The 17,683-nt window shown below is 48.4% G+C and overlaps 1 protein-coding gene across 1 annotated transcript in view; it reads left to right on the top strand.

Annotated features, from left to right (window-relative positions):
* The window catches only part of CACNA2D4 (calcium voltage-gated channel auxiliary subunit alpha2delta 4), a 160,986-nt gene that overhangs the window by 70,454 nt on the left and 72,849 nt on the right, over positions 1 to 17,683 (top strand). The window contains exons 22-26 of the mRNA XM_065595497.1: positions 403 to 500; positions 4,927 to 5,020; positions 6,420 to 6,515; positions 10,944 to 11,071; positions 14,668 to 14,748. Coding sequence (XP_065451569.1) covers positions 403 to 500; positions 4,927 to 5,020; positions 6,420 to 6,515; positions 10,944 to 11,071; positions 14,668 to 14,748 — 497 coding nt within the window. The remainder of the gene's footprint in view (positions 1 to 402; positions 501 to 4,926; positions 5,021 to 6,419; positions 6,516 to 10,943; positions 11,072 to 14,667; positions 14,749 to 17,683) is intronic.

Below are 17,683 nucleotides of genomic sequence, written 5' to 3'. Positions count from 1 at the left end.
ATATCACATTGCAATGTTCACTGTCTAGTTATCGGTCTCCTTTGGTATTGCTGCTTTCCAGGTTTCTCCATCACACTGAATATTGTTATAAGCGGGCTAGTGTATATGTTACCATTGCCCTTTGCTGGGTGAAATTAGAACTGCTCTGCTGTGTGTCAGAGGAACTATACTGCTAACAAAGATGCTTCTTTAGATAAAAACAGCACAGGACGCTACCACTTTAACAGGAGGAGCTGAGTTCTATCCATGCTGTTAAGTTCTGAGCACCCAAGGAGTGCAGCATAACGACATCTGAAATTCCTAGGTGGCCAAGGATTTGTTACAATATTTTTTTTCCAGATCACTAGTTTCCTGGTGTGATTGCTTGAAAGTGATTTTCTGTGTTTCTTTCCTTGCCGCCAGGATTTACTGCATCACCGATATTGATCCAGATCACCGGAAGCTCAGCCAGCTGGAGGCCATGATCCGCTTCCTCACAGGAGAGGAACCCGATCTGGAATGTGAGTGCTGGAAATTAAAGTGACCTACTGGAGCTCTCCTGTGCCTCTCCACCGTGGAGAAGGGCTGTGGGAAACGGGGTGGTAGTAGATTGAGCTCATGAGCTGTATGCTCATCTCTGCAGAGCGGAGTTCAAACACTTGCTCACTTCACAAGTGGAAATAAATTGAGTGGCCACATCCTAATCCCCAGCAGCAAGTGATTGTTTCCATTTCATAATTACCACAAAATTAAACCAGATTGAACGTCTCTGTTAAGGAGAGATCCAGACCTGCATGAGCTGGGGGTGCTGCAGGCCATGGTTGACAGAGCTGTGGGTGGAGCCAGGAAAGAAAGAGTGCCTCTGTGTAGTTCAGAGCTGTGTAGTCCTAAAACAATAGTAACAACATTATTTGTATTGTGGTAGATCCCAAAGGCCCTATTCAGAGCTGGGGTACCATTGTGTTAGGCATTCCCTCAAACACAGGATAAAAGGCAAGCTCTGCCTTACTCCAAATTCAGTCATTAGCTCTTTAGGGTAGACAAAGTGGGTGTGATGGACAAAGGAGAGAAATGGACAAGGGAGGACAAATGTAATGAAAAGATCATGTGGATTCATAGTTTAGATATTGCACTACCTGATGTTCCCAGACAGTTTCAAATCACCTGAAAGTATGTTTGGGTTTTCTTTGGGTTTTGAATTAAATGAAATCAGCTATCCCCAACTGCTGCTCTACCTGAACATCGTTAGCTGGTTGATGTGTTGTAAATATCAGCACAGCCGTGCATCTCGAGGGGGGATCTGAGGGAAGAAAGAGTAGTGGCCTTATCAATCAAGTCAGAGGGTGCTCTATGAATAAGCAGCAGCATAGGAGAAAGCACAAAGATGTTTGTGGGACATGCAGATAAATGGCTGTTCAAAACTGACATAATTGATGGCACGAAGGGTGCAGGAATGACGCTATAAAAGTCAAGAGCAAATAAGCAGGGAAGGGCAGTGTAGTGAAGGGCATTAAGGGTGAAGACAAGAAGTTTGAACTTGATGAGGTAGGAAAGGGGAGCCAGTGGAGGGATTCAGAGGAAGTAGGGAGGGTGTAACATAGAACTATGGGAAAGGTCAATGAAAGACTGTCTTAGTAGTTTTGTTTTGAATGGGCTGGAACGAAGTGAGATGTGTGTCAAGGAGGAGAATGAAGTAGACGATAAGGGCCTGGGTGAAAGTTTTAGTCCTATGGACAGAAAGAAAAGTTCAGATTTTGGAATTGCAATGGAGGACGAAGCAGCTGGATTTGGACATGACCTCAATGTGTTATGAAAAGGAGAGGGAAGAGTCAAAGATAACCCCAGCTTACAGGTCTCTGTGACAGGGAGAAGAGGCTCTTGTCAATAATAGCAGAAAACAGGGCGAGTGGGGAGAGCATTAAGGAAAGATCAGGGGTTCAGTTTTGGACATGTTAGGTTTAAGCTAATGGTGAGGCATCCAGGAGGAGATGCAAGGTAGACTGAAAAAAGGGACAGAGTAGATGGACACAAGTCAGGAGTGAGGAAGATTTGCAAGTCAATGGCATGAAGATGCTGAGGAAGCTATCTGAGGTAGAAGAGATATCCCAAAGTAAAACTTTAGAGCAGGGGCGGGCAAACTTTGTGGCCCGAGGGCCACATCAGGTTTCCGAAATTGTATGGAGGGCCGGTTAGGGGAGGCTGTGCCTCCCCAAACAGCCAGGCGTAGCCCGGCCCCTGCCCCCATCTGACCCCCTTCTTCTTGCCCCCTGATGGCCCCCCCAGGACTCCTGCCCCATCCAACCCCCCCGTTCCCTGTCGTGCCCCCTCCCACCCCGGGACTCCTGCCCCACACCTTGCTCCCTGTCCTCTGACCGCTCCCGGACTCCCCACTCCTGACTGCCCCCCCCACCGCCCCATCCAACCCTTCCTCTCATTCCTGACTGCCCCCCCAGGACTCCTGCCCCATCCAACCACCCCTTCTCCCTGTCCCCTGACTGCCCCCAGAACCACTGCCCCTGACTGACTCCCCACGGGGACTCCTGCCCCACACCCTGCTCCCTGACCGCTCCTGGAACCCCTGCCCCTGACTGTCCCCCGCTGCCACATCCAACCCCCCTCTCCTTCCTGACTGCCCCCTCGGGACTCCTGCCCCATCCAACCCCATGTTCCCTGCCCTCTGTCCACACCCCCGCCCCTTGACCACCACCTCAAACTCCCCTGCCCTTTATCCAACCCCCCCCGCCCCCGCTCCCTGCCCCCTTACTGCGCTGCTTGGAGCGCCGGTGGTTGGCAGCCATACCGCCCGGCTGGAGCCAGCCACGCCACCGTGCAGCACAGACCATCAGGTCAGGCCGTGGCTCTGCTGCTGCACTGCCTGGCAAGAGCTCGCAGCCCTGCCACCCAGAGCATTGCGCAGGCAGCGCAGTGAGCTGAGGCTGCGGGGGAGGAGGAACAGCAGGGGAGGGGCCGGGGGCTAGCCTCCCAGGCCAGGAGCTCAGGGGCCAGGCAGGAGGGTCCTGCGGGCTGGATGTGGCCCACGGGCCATAGTTTGCCCACTTCTGCTTTAGAGTGAAAAGAAAAAGGGGCTAAGAATGGCAAGCTGTGGGATCTTCCAGGAGAAGGGAGGAGGAGAACCCACTTAAAATAGGGCACAGCGGCTTTGTCTAGACTAGGATTTAACGGTGTGGTGTTAGATAACACTCCAAAAGTCTAGTGTGGATAAGCCAGTGTAGACTTTAATATGTGCTAAGCAGGTCAAGTTAAAGCTTAGGCTCAGCTGCCTTGTCCACACCACATTTTACAACTGTTTAGCAACTATTAGCTAACTCCTTCCAACACCACATCTTTACATTCACATCTAGACAAAGCCTATAGGAACAGCCAAAGAATAGGAAAACTAGGAGAGGATAGCACCCCTAGAAGCCTGGTGAGGACAAGATTTCAAATTTCAAGAAGGAGGGTGTGATCCACTGTCAAAAGCAGAGAGGTCAGGGTGGACAAGAATGGAGTGGAGGTCCTCAGATTTGGCCACAGATAGATCATTCAAGACTTTCGGGAAGGCAGCTTGAGTGGAGTGGTCAGAAGCTTGATTAGAGGGGATCCAGGACTGAGAGAGAGGGAGTCAAGGCAACAGTTGTAGACTGCCTGTTCAGTGAGTTCAGGGGTGAAGGCCGAAAGGGAAGGGAATAAATAATTCTTTTGACCCTGTGTGACAAGGTTGGGACTCACCACCGCAGCACCTCCTGCTGGTTGCCTCCAGGAATTAGCTCAGTCCAGTGGAGCACCCTCTCCTGGTGGTGTCCTGCCCGTTGTCTGGCCCTTGGTTGGCATCTGAGCCCGCGTTGCTCACCAGCTCGCGGCGTCCTCTTTCAGACCACTGCCCTCCAGCAGTGCCCCTCAGTCCAGCCACACCCCCTTCCGAGGGGTGGTTGATCAGCAGTCTCTCTGCGCCCCAGCCACCATGTCCAACCACACACACCAAAGTCTAATCCCTCTTGTCAGGGATCTGGCGTAGTCTATGATGGCTGCTCCCCACAGCCGATGGCTGGGTGTACTGCAAGGGAGGGACCCAGGCCCACCCTCTACTCTGGGTCCTGGCCCTCGCTGTCGTCCTCCTCTCCCCTCCATCTGTCCACGTCCCTGGGCCCTTCCTCTTCGGCCCCTCGCACTGGCTAGGCCTTTCCCCTCAGGGCCTACAGCCTGGCAGACACTGGGCTGGAGTTCCCTTCTGCTCCCCCGGGTCGGGTCTGGCCGGTACGGTGCATCTTGCTGCTCTGGAGACAGACCTTCCCCTCTCAAAGGCCTGGGCCAGACTGCCTGCTTCCTTCCTGAGCAGCCTTTTTATAGGGCTGAGCCTGGCCCTGATTGGCTGCCTCCAATCTGGGCCCCGATTGGCTCCCAATAAGCCCTTCTCTAATTGGCTCCCTGTCTGCACAAGCTTACTGGCCTGCTGCAGCCCACACTCTTAGGGAGTGGGGCAGTCCGCCCTACTACACCCTGTTTTATTTGCTCAGCCTTTCAACCCCTCGAGCTTTTGGGCTCACAGAGGGTGACCTTTGACCCTTTAAAACTGTAAAGAGTGACCAGCGCGCTGAACTGCCATATGAAAGTGACCACCTGAACCCCACAGTTAGGATCACTGCCACTCATGTACAGCATGGTGGTGAGCTGCCCTGACTGTAATACTGTTTGTGTGACTGCTGCTAGACAGTCTGTAAGAGTGGCTTGGTCACACTCTGGTGAGAGTTCCCCTGCTGTCCTCTCAGCCAAAGGTGAGGCACCCCTGGGATGGTCAGCAGATGCAAGTGGGATCTTCTTTTTATTCCCTGTTGTTCAACCCACTGGACCACAAGTTAGGTCAGTAACATTGCTGCTCTAAAGGATATCTAGGAGGCAAAGGGATGACACCATTCTCACTCCTAATCATGTTTGGGTTTTTTTGCTCAGGTGATGAGGACTTGGTCCAGGAGGTGCTGTTTGACGCGGTGGTAACTGCGCCAATGGAGGCCTACTGGACAGCCTTGGCCCTCAACATGTCTGAGTAAGTATATGTGAAAACGCAGCTGAAATTCATTCAGATCCCATGGTCGTCTTGGGAGTTTGGACAGGGTCTCCTGATTCCCTGGTGAAAGCTCTGTGGCCAAGTTGAAGGAGCAGCTTGTTCCATAGAGCCCATAATAGATCCTTGCATAGCACTAAGCTGACCACAGAAACAGAAGCAGGACATCAATCTCCGTCTCAGGCATGGACTCCAAGGAGGAGGAGTCTCACAGTTGAGGTATTGGTAATAGATACAGAAACTTACACTTCAAAGTCATGAGTTCAAATCTCACCCAAGGACAGTAGTGACTAAGCTTTGTTACCATGTGACAACTGTTCCTTGAACTACATAAAGTGAATTGAGCTGAGTCCAGCTTCTATTGGAGTATCACAACTGGCAGTAGTTGGCTCTCTTACTGACACTGAAGCCAAGGATTGAATGGGCCATAGAAATTGACCTACCTGTCACACTTATGGATGGTGCCTTCAGATCAGGGTTGAAGTACACAGATGGAAGCTTGGACTGCTGCTGCCAGGCCTGAGAAGGAATATAAATCTAGAGGGTCTTGCCTCCACTTGGGGTTTTTTTGGAGGCAAAATTTTCTCACAGCTGTTACCACCTGGGCATTTAGGGCCACTAGCACTTTAACGCTGTGTTGTTCAGATCTGCTTGCAGCATATATTATAAACATTGGCAGCCATGGTTGTCTTATCTGTATTTGGACTCCCACTGTTGCTACCATTGGTGGAGTTGAATGAGTGGTAGGAATGGCAGGAAATTTTTGCCAATAAGCCCTAGTGTAGACACAGCCTTAGTCTGTCATCCACCACATTCCTCTCACTGCCGTGTCCATAGCAGCTGGTCCTCTACACTGTGAGCCTCTTCACAACGTCAGGTCTGTGCTACTCACAACTCCAGCAACGTCGCCCTGCACCACTCAGTTACGTCATCCCTCGCAATCCCTTAATCTCCCTGTCCCAGACAGAGTTCGGGTTCAGCCCTGGGAGCACACCCATTCTCTCTGGGTAACTCATCTCCCGCCCCAATCCCATATGTAAATAAACTGCAGCTGGGCGGGCAGGAGTAGAGAACTTTAAGTTCTCTCTGTAAAGGGACAAAATGAACAAATCACAAAAGTGTGACTGTGAGAATGAATAGTAAAATCGTAATAATCCTAATTCCCGCTCAGATTTTCAAATGTGTTAGTTCTGGTGTAACCCCACTGAAGGCAGTGGCATTATATCGCAGGGGAATTTGGTCCTAAATACTTAAGAAACCTCCCACTCCAATGTGTTGCCCTCTGAATCTGCCCACTTTGGAGGTCCTTACTACATGGAAGGCTTAGTTCTAGCTCTGAGATCTAATTCTGCCCCTATGGGTCTCTCTCTCTGTCCCACAGTGAGACTGAGCAGGAGGTCGAGACGGCATTTCTGGGCACTCGAGCTGGCCTCATGAGGAGCCTCCTGTATGTGGGATCTGAGAAACTCTCGAACAGGCAAGTCCTAAAATGAAACTTCACTGAGGAGTTTCTTCTAGTCTCTGTGAAGGAGCAGCATGAAATTGCCACTGTACCTTGAACAGTATCCAGGGTTACAGAGAACAGAATGGGAAGCAACCAGGGGTTAGTGGAGCAGACCTGTCTGATGTGTCATAAAGGATGGGGCAGGGCACTGTTTTGTGCTTGTTCTGTTTGTTATATGGCAAAAACCTGTCCCAGAATGCAATGGTTTCAATGTAAAATGTAGGCTGATTTTTCTGGGAGACCTAATCTTTTCTTTGATTGTTCCGAAGTCCTGGTCAGGAAATAGAAGGGCTGTTGCCAAGACATTACAGCCAGAAGATCTCCAGTGACACTTTTTGTGAGAATATGGGTGGGGTCTATGCTTTAGCTTTTGGGCCATGTTCCAACTTGGCTAGTAATACTCTGCCTATCTCAATTCCCCTTTTAGTCTCATTTGCTGGATATTCCATCCTATACAGGTTCTTATACTGCCCTCATCATCATAGTATCTGAGCACCTTCCAGGGGTTGCATTACGCAATGTGACTAACGTCTGTCACATGTAGTTAGTCTCTCTCTCTCATCCTCTCCCTAGAGGGAGAATTGTGTGTGCAGTGGAGTGTTTTGGCTTGGGAGGATTTTGGTTAGAGTTATTTTTAGCATTATTCAGCTGCTTTGAGTTCCTGTTAGAAAGTAGGCTGAATAAGTGTGCCCTGCACTTGTAGCAGAAGGTGCTGAAGTTTGTGATGGTCCTTCATTCCTGTGGGAATTTCTTCCACAGTCTGGGACCAGTCCCTGAGAAGGTTCCATTTCCTGCACAGATGAACTTCACCCTTATGGCAGAAAGTCCCATTGTACCTGAGGAGTGGACTTGTGGGCCCAGGCCATTGACTGCTTTGAAGATAAGAAGCAAGACCTTGAACTTGACTCAATATGCTGTGGGAAGCCAGTGTAGATTCCCTGTCCTATACTGCTGGCACATAGTATTTTTCTGTGTTTTTAAAGGGTTGCAAGTGCATCACTCCAGTGGTGGCTGCATTTCAGTGGCAGATTCCTGTATGTAGTATGTAAAGCTCTTCCAAATCCTCTGGAAAGGAAAGAACCATATAAATGACCAATCATTGTTACGTCAAAATATACAGCAAAAGTAAAGATCTGAAATAAAGAAATCGGGGAGGGGGAGGAAGAAGTGGAGATCTTGCAGGGAAGTCTGTTACCTGGTTACTCCTGGTGCTCCGCCCAGGTATGGTTCATGTTATGGCAAGTGCAGAAGCCCATAAATCAATTTTTTTTTGTTTGAGAATCTCCAATGAGTCTCTGGAACTTGGCTGTCCTGTAAGGGGGGCATCATTTATCCCTTATGACCTCCTTTGCCTTTCTTGACCTGGTCATTAGCTCTGTCTATACACTTCTACCTTGATATAACGCTGTCCTCGGGAGCCAAAAAATCTTACCGCGTTATAGGTGAAACCGCGTTATATCGAACTTGCTTTGATCAGCCAGAGTGCGCAGCCCCGCCCCCCCGGAGCCCTGCTTTACCGTGTTATATCAGAATTCATGTTATATCGGGTTGCATTATATCAAGGTAGAGGTGTATCTTGTTTTCTTGATCAGGCAAGACTCAGACCCCTCCCCCATCTCTCTTTCACTGAGCACCGTAGCCAGTTCCTGATTCTTGACTGAGTCAGAAAACTAGGAGTCTTCATTCCCCTACCACACAAATAAAAGGGCTTCCTCGTGATCTCTTGCACAGCCTCACTCTTGCGCTTGGGAGCTGAATGCGTGAAGGGGATTAGATATTTTAAAAGGAATTCAGACAGAGGGTAAAATTTTCTAAAGCACCCAACTCCCATTTTCCAAAGTGATTCAGGCACCGAGAAGCCTAAATCACTTGCACACTTTAGAAAATTTTATCCAGAATTTTTTGGTTGGGTAACTAGTCCCACTTGCATAGTAAGTGCAGGCCTCTCATCTGCACAATGATCCCTGTGATGTCTCCTAAAACATTACCTGGACTAACAGCGTTCCGTCACCTGCACATGGCACCTGTTGATACTTTAATACTACAGTTGTGACCCATGGTAACTAAATCTCTTCCCCCTGCATATGGTAACACCTGTTAGTACACCCATATTGCAGATGTTAGCTGGAATAACACAATCCCTACAGTGCTACAAATAGATATCCTGCTGTTGCAGCTCTGGGCTGGGATATAGGATTGTTCAGAGCTGCGGGTTACCACAAAGCACAGATTCTTAGGGCAGGTCTTCACTACAGGGGGGGGTCGATTTAAGATACGCAAATTCAGCTCTCGGAGCCAACTTACCCTGCTGTGAGGACGGCGGCAAAATTGACCGCCGCGGCTCCCCGTCGACGGCGTTTACTCCCACCTCCGCTGGTGGAGTAAGAGCGTCGATTCGGGGATCGATTGTCGCGTGCCAACGAGACACGATAATTCAATCCCTGAGAGATCGATTTCTACCTGCCGATTCAGGCGGGTAGTGTAGACCTAGCCTTACTTTGCACTTCCTTGCATCTCCCTTTTTCAGTTTCATGGTTCATTCTTATCCACAATAGAGATGATTTATGCATGTTAGTGCAGGCCCCAGTGGGATGGGCTAAGTGAGGTAGGTGCTACCTGTTCACCAAATGGCAGCCTAGGCAGGTAAAGAGTTTCAGCTTCAAGGATGTTACTTATTAGCTATACCCATCCCACCTACCACTGGTTATGTATGGTGGCTGAACAACCTGTGCTGGGGGGGTGATATGGACATAGATGTGGACAACAGCACCACCTGGTGGCTCAATATGGAAAAAGTCATAAGATCTATGTGACATGCTGAGCAGAATCCAAGAAACGGAGAACCTGGGAAATAAGGCTCTTGGGTCATGCAGATAATTCTCAGAAAGCTCAGATGTGTTCCTAAACCTAACCTCTCTCTTATCTGCCTACAGCAGTAGCATTTGTAAAGCAGCTGCCACCACAGTATTTAGGTGCCTTGTGCCTTATTTAAAAAGAATTTTATCTTGCTTGTCTGCAACTGGACTGCTGTATTCTCCTCTTACCAGAGGTGAGAGAGGCTTATGGAATATGTAAGGATCAGTTTATTTGGGGCTGCTACTCTGTATTTGACAGTATATGCAACCATCTCTACTGAGGGGTTAGATCTTTGCAAGAGGTGTGACTTGTTCTTAAAAAAAGAGGTGTAGGCTCAGCATGGTCTTCTATAGCCAAGGGCCCTCTGCCTAATTGCACTTTCTTGGCAGACAAAGGATTGATACAAGGCTCTATTAGTTGTAGTGACTCTGTGGACTGGAGAATTCTTGGAGAGTTGCATAGAGCAGGGGTTCTCAACCTTTTTCTTCATGAGGCCCCTCCAACATGCTATAAAAACTCCTTGGCCCACCTGTACCACAACAACTGTTTTTCTGCATATAATATATGGAGATATACCTATCTCATAGAACTGGAAGGGACCTTGAAAGGTCATCAAGCCCCAGACCCCTGGTTGAGAACAGCTGGCGTAGAGAGACTGTCCTGGTGGTTGTCAGGCCTAGTCTATTGAGAGCTTTGTAGATCAGCACTAGAATCTTAAAGTAACTCTGGGATGTGATGGATAGTCCATGTAGGGCACTGCACACAACTCTCTTGCCAAGGTGTGTCTCTTAGAGATGAGCTGCAGTGTTCTGGATCAGCTGAAGCTTCCCCAGCGCTTTCTAGATATAGGCCATTGCCAGTCTAGAAGGCAAAGGCCATGTCTGTAATAGTGAGGAAGGAGGCACTGATTTCTTGCCAATCAGGTGGGGAAATATATTTCTGATAACCTTCCATGCAGCTCCAAATGTGGGTTTCTTCTAATGGCTCATGTGCAGGTCACACACTCGGCTTCCCCAGCACCACCAGTGAAGTATCTTGGACATCTTGACTTTATGACTTGTCCTAACCAACTCATCCTTTAAAAATGCCAGAGCCCTTCCTGTGAAAGAAGGGGTGGGACATAATTTCCCAACCACTGTGCTTGCGTGAGTGTTTCTGTCTCTCTCAATTCTTCCCTGCAGTTTGTTGGACACAGTTAACTTTCTGCCCTCTGGTGTACCTTTGTGCTGCTAAAGAGCAGCCACCTTCCACCCCAGCAATGGCTGCATTTCAGCAGTGGATGAACTGACGAGGGTAGCCTGTGTGTGCAGCATATAGTTTGTAAACTGCTCTGGGGTCCTGTGGGGTGAAAGGTGCTATCTGACTGTAAGTTTAGTATGTCACCGGCCTGTGACTATCCTGACGCTGTGTTGGTGCCCTGACAATGCTAAGTGCAGAACATCCCCCCAGGCAGGCACTGTGCTGAATGCAGCTGAGGAGGGAGAAGTGGGCTTCCTTGTTCCAGATGAAGGTGGCAATTTTCACTTTTTTTTTTCTTCCTTACAGGAAATTCCTGACCTTGGGGGACAAGGAGAGTATCTTCACCATGGATCACTTCCCCCTGTGGTATCGCCGAGCAGCAGAGCATCCTCCAGGGAGCTTCATCTACAGCATCACCTCAGAAGAGGGTGCAGGTAACCCTCGCCTTAGCACTACAGCAAAGGAGGGAGATGGAGAAAATAAACGTGTCACTCACAGTCCCCTGCTCCCTGTCCCCACCCCATTCACCTTCATTATCCTCTTCCTGCAAGACTGAGCTCTTACACAAGGGGAGATGGTGAGAGCCATCCTCGGGCTGCTTGTTAGAACAGAAAGAGGGAGATGCCTCACAGCAAGACATGGACAGGAGAGGTGAAGAATGGGTGAGGCTGCAGGGCCCGGAGTAGATGAAGGATGGATGGGGCTGCTGAAAGATGCATGGGCAGGGGAAGACAAGGAATCAAGTGAGGGGAGATAGGAAGGGCTGTGAGGCAAAGTAGAGGAAGGACAGACAGGTTAGCTGGCTGGAATGATTTGAGTGGCAGTCAGGTAGGACGTGAGCAGAGGGCCAGGTGGGAGGAGGTGAGATTTGTCCTGGAGTCACTTTTTCATGGTTTTCCATGAAAATTTTCCCAAGTGGGAAAATGAGCTTTTCACACTGGGAGGGGGAACTTCACTCCCCTCACCAAAAGCATGTCAATGGTCCCCACCAAATACGCTGAATCTCATGCTGGTTCTGTAGTGTGGGTAGGCATCCCCTCACCCCATGGAGCCCCAAAGTGACAGCTGACTAGCAGCTTTGTTGTGTCTATGCTCAGGATGTGATTGTCCCCTATGTGATCTCCAGAGCCTGCAGGGACCTGTGCCAAGGTGGAGGAGGACAGGAGAGCACAAGAAAAATCAGCACAAAATACTATGTGATGCTCATGCAACGGAGGCAGAAATCCCCTCTGTGCTCTTCCCCAGCCCCCTGCACTCAGGCATTGTCACAGAGTGCAGCGCTTTCACTGTAAACGCTTTTTGTAGCATTGTGGTGGGAGGGTATGTGGGAGGGGAAGTGAACAGCACGGAGAAGAAAACGAGGATGGGATCCAGAAGATGAACCAGGATATAAAGGGAGGGGGAGAGAAAACACACTAAACCTTCCATCCATGCTCTCCTCTCCTCCCTGCCCCCAAGTATACCTCACTTAAAGGGTCACCACTAGAGTGAAGGGCAGAGGTGGCAGTCGTGGCAAGAGGCATCTTTTGCCAGACTACGTGCAACTTTCATTGCTCTTTGCAATAGAGCAGGGCTTAGAAAGTCAGACATTGGCACGCCGCATGGGTGTGACCTCCTGAAATCCCTGCAGTAGCTTCCTATCAACATCCAGTGTGAGAACAGTGTGTACCTTCATCCACCATGGCACCAGGTATCAGTTGCTAGTCACTGTGGGACAGATCCTGCGGTCCTTGCTCATCTGAACCCTAATTGACATCAAAGGTAGCGTTGCCTTAATAAGGACTGCATAAAAGCTGGCTTTTGTTTGGTTCATGGTATCCCTTAGCCATGACCAAGCTCAGGGCCAACTGTGCTAAGCACTGACACATAGGAAGAGACAGTCCCTGCCCCCAAAAGCTTATATTCTAAATAGATAGGACAGACAAAGGGTGGGGGAGGAAGGAAGGAGTCTACTTAAATTACGGAGAAATCACACATTTTTCATGGGTTGGTCACGGCATAAATAGCAAATTTCACAGATGGTCTGGTATTGCCACCCTTACTTCTATGCTACTGCTGACCACAGCGCTGCCTTCAGAGCTGGGTAGCTGGAGACCCGATTTCACAGGGGAGATGGGATTTCATGTCCGTGATGCAATTTTCACACCTGCAAATTTGGTAGACCCCTAATTCTACTCCCCTTTTTACAGATGAGCAACTGAAGCACAGAGAGACTGTCATTTGCCCAAGGTCACATATTAAGTCTGTAGCAGAACTGGAAATAGAACACAGATCTTGAGAGTCCCAGTCTAGGGCCTTCACCACATGATCATGCTTCATGACCCAGCAGGACCAGGAACTTCACATGACCTCCCTCTAGGGAGTTTGATCCTGCATTTGTCATCTACCCGAATCCCCCACAGGCGTCACAGGGAGTTTTGGGTTCACAAGGAGTGCAGGATCAGGCTCAAAGCATATGAACATAATCTGGCAGGGAAGTCCTTGTGTTTCACAAGTGCTTCTCTCAATGCATGCAGTGCCCTTGTGCAAGTCAGTCTGACTTCAGTCAAAAAAATCCACACACGACCTCAGGCTAAAACACACAATGCAACTGCAAAGTCATGTTCAGGACATGTCAGACACCAACAAGAATGATGAAGGCAGAAGTAAGACAATGACAAATGCTGGGACTGTGGAGAAGAAAAAGGGATCTAATCCATCTGTTGGGGCAAAGCACTGACCTCTGCAATCTGTTGCGAAGGAATGAGTGGCAGAATAAATATGCTCAGAAATACTGACCTTCAAAATGTCCCTGGTAACTGTAAAAAAGAAACCACAGCCCCTATTTTTTTTGTTTGAACAAATCCAGTAAAACTCTACAAAACTGGAATCTGTCCTGAGGACAGTTACAGACTAAAATGACTGAGTTCAACTTAGGAAATGGCACACTGCCTAAGGTGTAGTTCAGACTACATGTGCAACCATGTTTTTTGTATCCAGTGTGTGGCACAACCTACACAGGACCAGATTGTGATGGCCTTTAGTTGGCCATGGAGGAGTTAGGGGCCAGAATCCTGTTGGAGTTGAGGTCATGGCCTCATCCCTCCTCCATCCTGCCCTGCAGAGTGGGGCTGGTGCACCAGCAGAAGCAACCTGCTCCGTCCTAGTGCGCTGTCTTCCATGCACATGCGCAGCCCCAGGAGAGGCTATGCCTACCTGACATACAACCACCTCAGTGCCCCTCATGGGACAGAGTACACGGGCCACATGGCCCTTTATGCAGAGCTGTTCTATAAATGGCACAATCTAGTCCAAGGTTTGAATTGTGCCTGCTTTTATGCCTCAGAATAATAGCTGAGCCATGTTTGTGCACTCACTCATACAACACTGCCTAAACTTTGTTTGTGTACCAGTGCATTCTGGGAAAATCTGGGCAGCTAGCCTATACTGTCTCAGAGGAGAAAGCGTAGAGGACATGCACACAGAGAGGCACCAGTGGCATGAGGTGCAATGCGCTCGGGGGCATCCTACCTCACAGAAAACAAGGAGGAAGAAGGCCTGGCTTACTTGAGTGGTGTTCCTCTAGATTTAAACAGGTCTAACTGAACCCCAAACTTGGCCTTATAGTGTAATGATACAACCTACCTATTCAGACAGGTAAACAAACTTGAGGTGGGCAGGAAGGTTGGCTGAGTCTTGAAGCAGCTTCTCAGGGGGTATATACTTTCTTATTTTGAGGGCAACACCCTTGCTCTCATGGGCCATTCCACCAAGAGGAAATCTGGTCTCCTGAACTGCGAATCAGGATGCTTTAGTGTTCTGGGAGATGCAGACATGAGCTCAGAGTTGAGCTTTTCAATGTTGGGGCATCCTTTGTGCACTATTATCATGTGGCATCCCCATGCACCCAGTCCATGTCAGAGCTGGCTACTTCAGTGATCTCAGTAGTTTTTCTCTGTGGAAAGTAAAGAGCTCCTGTGTGTGGTCTGTGCCCCCTTCCCCTGGCAACAGAGGGAAAGTAACTGAATCTGCTACATCTGTGTCTTGACAGAGGGAGGTAGCAAACCAGAGGTGGTGACAGTGAGCACATCTGTTGCTGTGACTGTGGATGGGAAGACGGCTATTGCTGCAGGTAGGACCTGCTAAGAACAGGTTTTTATTTTGTTCTTGAATAAGAGAGTGGCACAATGTCTTGCGGGGGGGAGCCTTCCTTCCAGTGAGATCTGTTAGCCTGTGGAATTGTCTTCCTAAGAAAGTGGTGGAAACTACATGACTTGTGTTATCGAAAACTAGACTGGACAAAGCACTAGAAAATATACAGTATGGCTCAATCCTGTGTTGGGCACAGGGAGAGGGACTGGGTGAATTAACAGGGTAAATTCTGTTGCTGATATCTATGAGTCTATGGATTGGTGCAGACATTGATTGTAGAGCAGAAAGCTTGCACAGTGGGTAGTTTTGGAGCTTTGAGATCATTGTACTGTGTTTGGGCCGATGGAGTATTTGTGGTGCTTATGCTGAGTTTCAAAAGAATGAGATGTGCCTCTACCTCCAGTAATTCTGCTGACTTTGAAATTCTCTCCTGTAAATTCCCACCATTCCCTGTAAATCTGAGCCTTGTGCCCTCTCTGAAGGAGTTTCACTGAATTCCATGTGTGCTATTGGAAGATAATGATCTCACATTTATAGAACACCCAGTCACGTTCTGTGGTGCAATCCAGACCAGTGAGGGGTTGTGTGTCACTGCCTGCCCTGTAACCCTGAGTGCCTCAAAATGATCTTCTGCTGTAGCTGCTTGACTGGATGCTCCAGTCAGCAGACAAACATGGTGTATGGATGTGTGTGTGGGGGGGCAGCTCTGGTGCAGCACTCTGTTTCCAGCAGCCTGCTTGTTATACTGCTGCCACACTCTGGCCTCCACCAGCTTTAGTTACACTTGGCAAGATGGTCCCAACAGCCCCCAGTCCTAAATTTTCCCAAAATCATGTGTTCTGCAATGATCAACCCTCTCCTGGACCATTCACAGGGATAGTAAGGTGTGTTTGTTCCTTTAAAGGTACAGTACCCAGCAGCTTGCCACATCAACTGGAGTTAACATTCACTTTAAATCAAACGCAGACTGGGTTAGTTTAGATTCAAAGTAAAACAAGTCTATTAACAAAAGGAGAGGATAGTAAGTGAGTTTAAGTATAAAGGATAGAATTAGAAATGGTTACAAGCAAATAAGAATGCTTTCTAGAGGCTAAGACTTAACACAACAAGCTACGGCCTTATGGTTCATTTGCCTTATCTGAAAGATAAATTGGGGTTCTTTGCCCCTCTCTTTATAGTCCAGTGCACCTTTTAAATGGATTCTTCTGAAAGTTACCTACCAAAGTAAAGTTCATTCAAGCTCTGAGGAAGGCAACATGGAGTCTCCTTGTGAAGGAACTTACATGATGGTTTCTCCTTTCACTGGTGTTTGCTAAAATGCAGATTGATCTGTTTCCTGCAATCTCCTCTCCTTGCTGTAATGTTGGATGGTTGTCTCCTCCCCTTGTTGGTTTGATGGTCCTGTTTATCTTCTACATAAATTGCATTCCCATTGTCTGGAAATACCTCTCTGGTTCAGCTATCGTTACCTCTTAGACCAGATTCTGTGCTCCACTTAGGACTAAATCAAAAATTGCTTCTCCCTTTATAGGTTCCATGACTAGCTGCTCCCAGAAGCCGGGGTGGGACATCTGCCATCCACAAGAGCTGGAAGATAGGACTTGATAAAATGCATGTACAGCTGCTTGCATATTAAATAATTAGATTATACTCATATGAAAGTGGAGCGGGCCGAGCCACTGCTTCTAGCAGCTCCCATTGGCCCAGAGTAGCGATCCGCGGCCACTGGGAGCCGCGATCGGCCAAACCTGCGGACGTGGCAGGTACACAAACCGGCCCGGCCCACCAGGGGCTTTCCCTGCACAAGCGGCGGAACAAGTTTGGGAACCACTGGGCTAATGCATACACTCATTATTTTACGAACATTTTTATGGAACCTAATTTTAAAAAAAAATTCCACATTTCAGCCCAATGAATGTTTATGGCTTAGTCAGGAAGGGTTGACAACAATAACGTGATGTGGGGACCATTGGGTATTTCCAGAGGGAGCAAAATATTCTGGAAAGGAGCATTGAGTATAACCAAAGCAACCCCTTTGGAAATCTGTTAGTGGAGGTAGCTGAGTTTGAGGTTTGCTCTGGAAGTTGGAGTTTTGTTTCAGGAACTCAGGAAAGTGGATGTTTGGGTGTTTTAGCCAGCCATCTTGGAGTTAGAACTTCAATTCAGGAGAGAGTCATGTTTGCAAGTGCAGATGACTCAGCACCAGAGGAATAAAAGAACAGGAGGCAAGTCTGTTAAGAAACTGCTGAATATCCAGGTTACTTGATTTATATATTATGCACATGGATCTTGAAAGGATTTTCAAATTGTTCTGTTACAATAGTTCATTTCTTAGAAATCAGGATAAGAATGGCCTTATTGCTAGGTGGAAAGACACTTCTTTTCATCACACTGAAGAGTACTGTTGCAGGGGCTTATGTGCCTAGCCTTGAATAGTAATATCTCAAACTGACATTGGTAGCAGTGGAGCAAGAAGACAGCATTTTATCAAGTCCTATCTTTCAGTTCTTGCGGATGGCAGATGTCTGGGGGATTATAACCAGAATGGGAACACAAGCTTAACTATTGTGGACATAACAACTAGATATTATGCATGCAGGGCCATCCCTAGGGAGATGCGGGGCCTGGGACAACCCCCCTCTCCACCCCAGGCCCTGCCCCCATTCTACCCCTTCCCCCAAGCCCCCGCCATGGGCCCAGGTCCTCAGCTCAATGGAAGTAAGGAGCTTAAATACCTTTGAGCATCTGGATCATGGTGTTTTCAGCTGAGACATAAACATGAAATCCTGATCACGTGTGTTCCTTAAAGATACCATGATTCTTGTCATGGGTAAACCTGTTTGGAAGACATAGCCAGTTCCAGGTAGGTAATGCCTTTCTATGTACTTAAATCCTCTCCGCACTTTCCATTGACT

This window comes from Chrysemys picta, chromosome 1 (assembly GCF_011386835.1).
Source record: "Chrysemys picta bellii isolate R12L10 chromosome 1, ASM1138683v2, whole genome shotgun sequence".
NCBI lineage: Eukaryota > Metazoa > Chordata > Testudines > Emydidae > Chrysemys > Chrysemys picta.
Note: the sequence above shows the minus strand (reverse complement) of the source record. Positions and strands in the feature narration are given on the sequence as shown.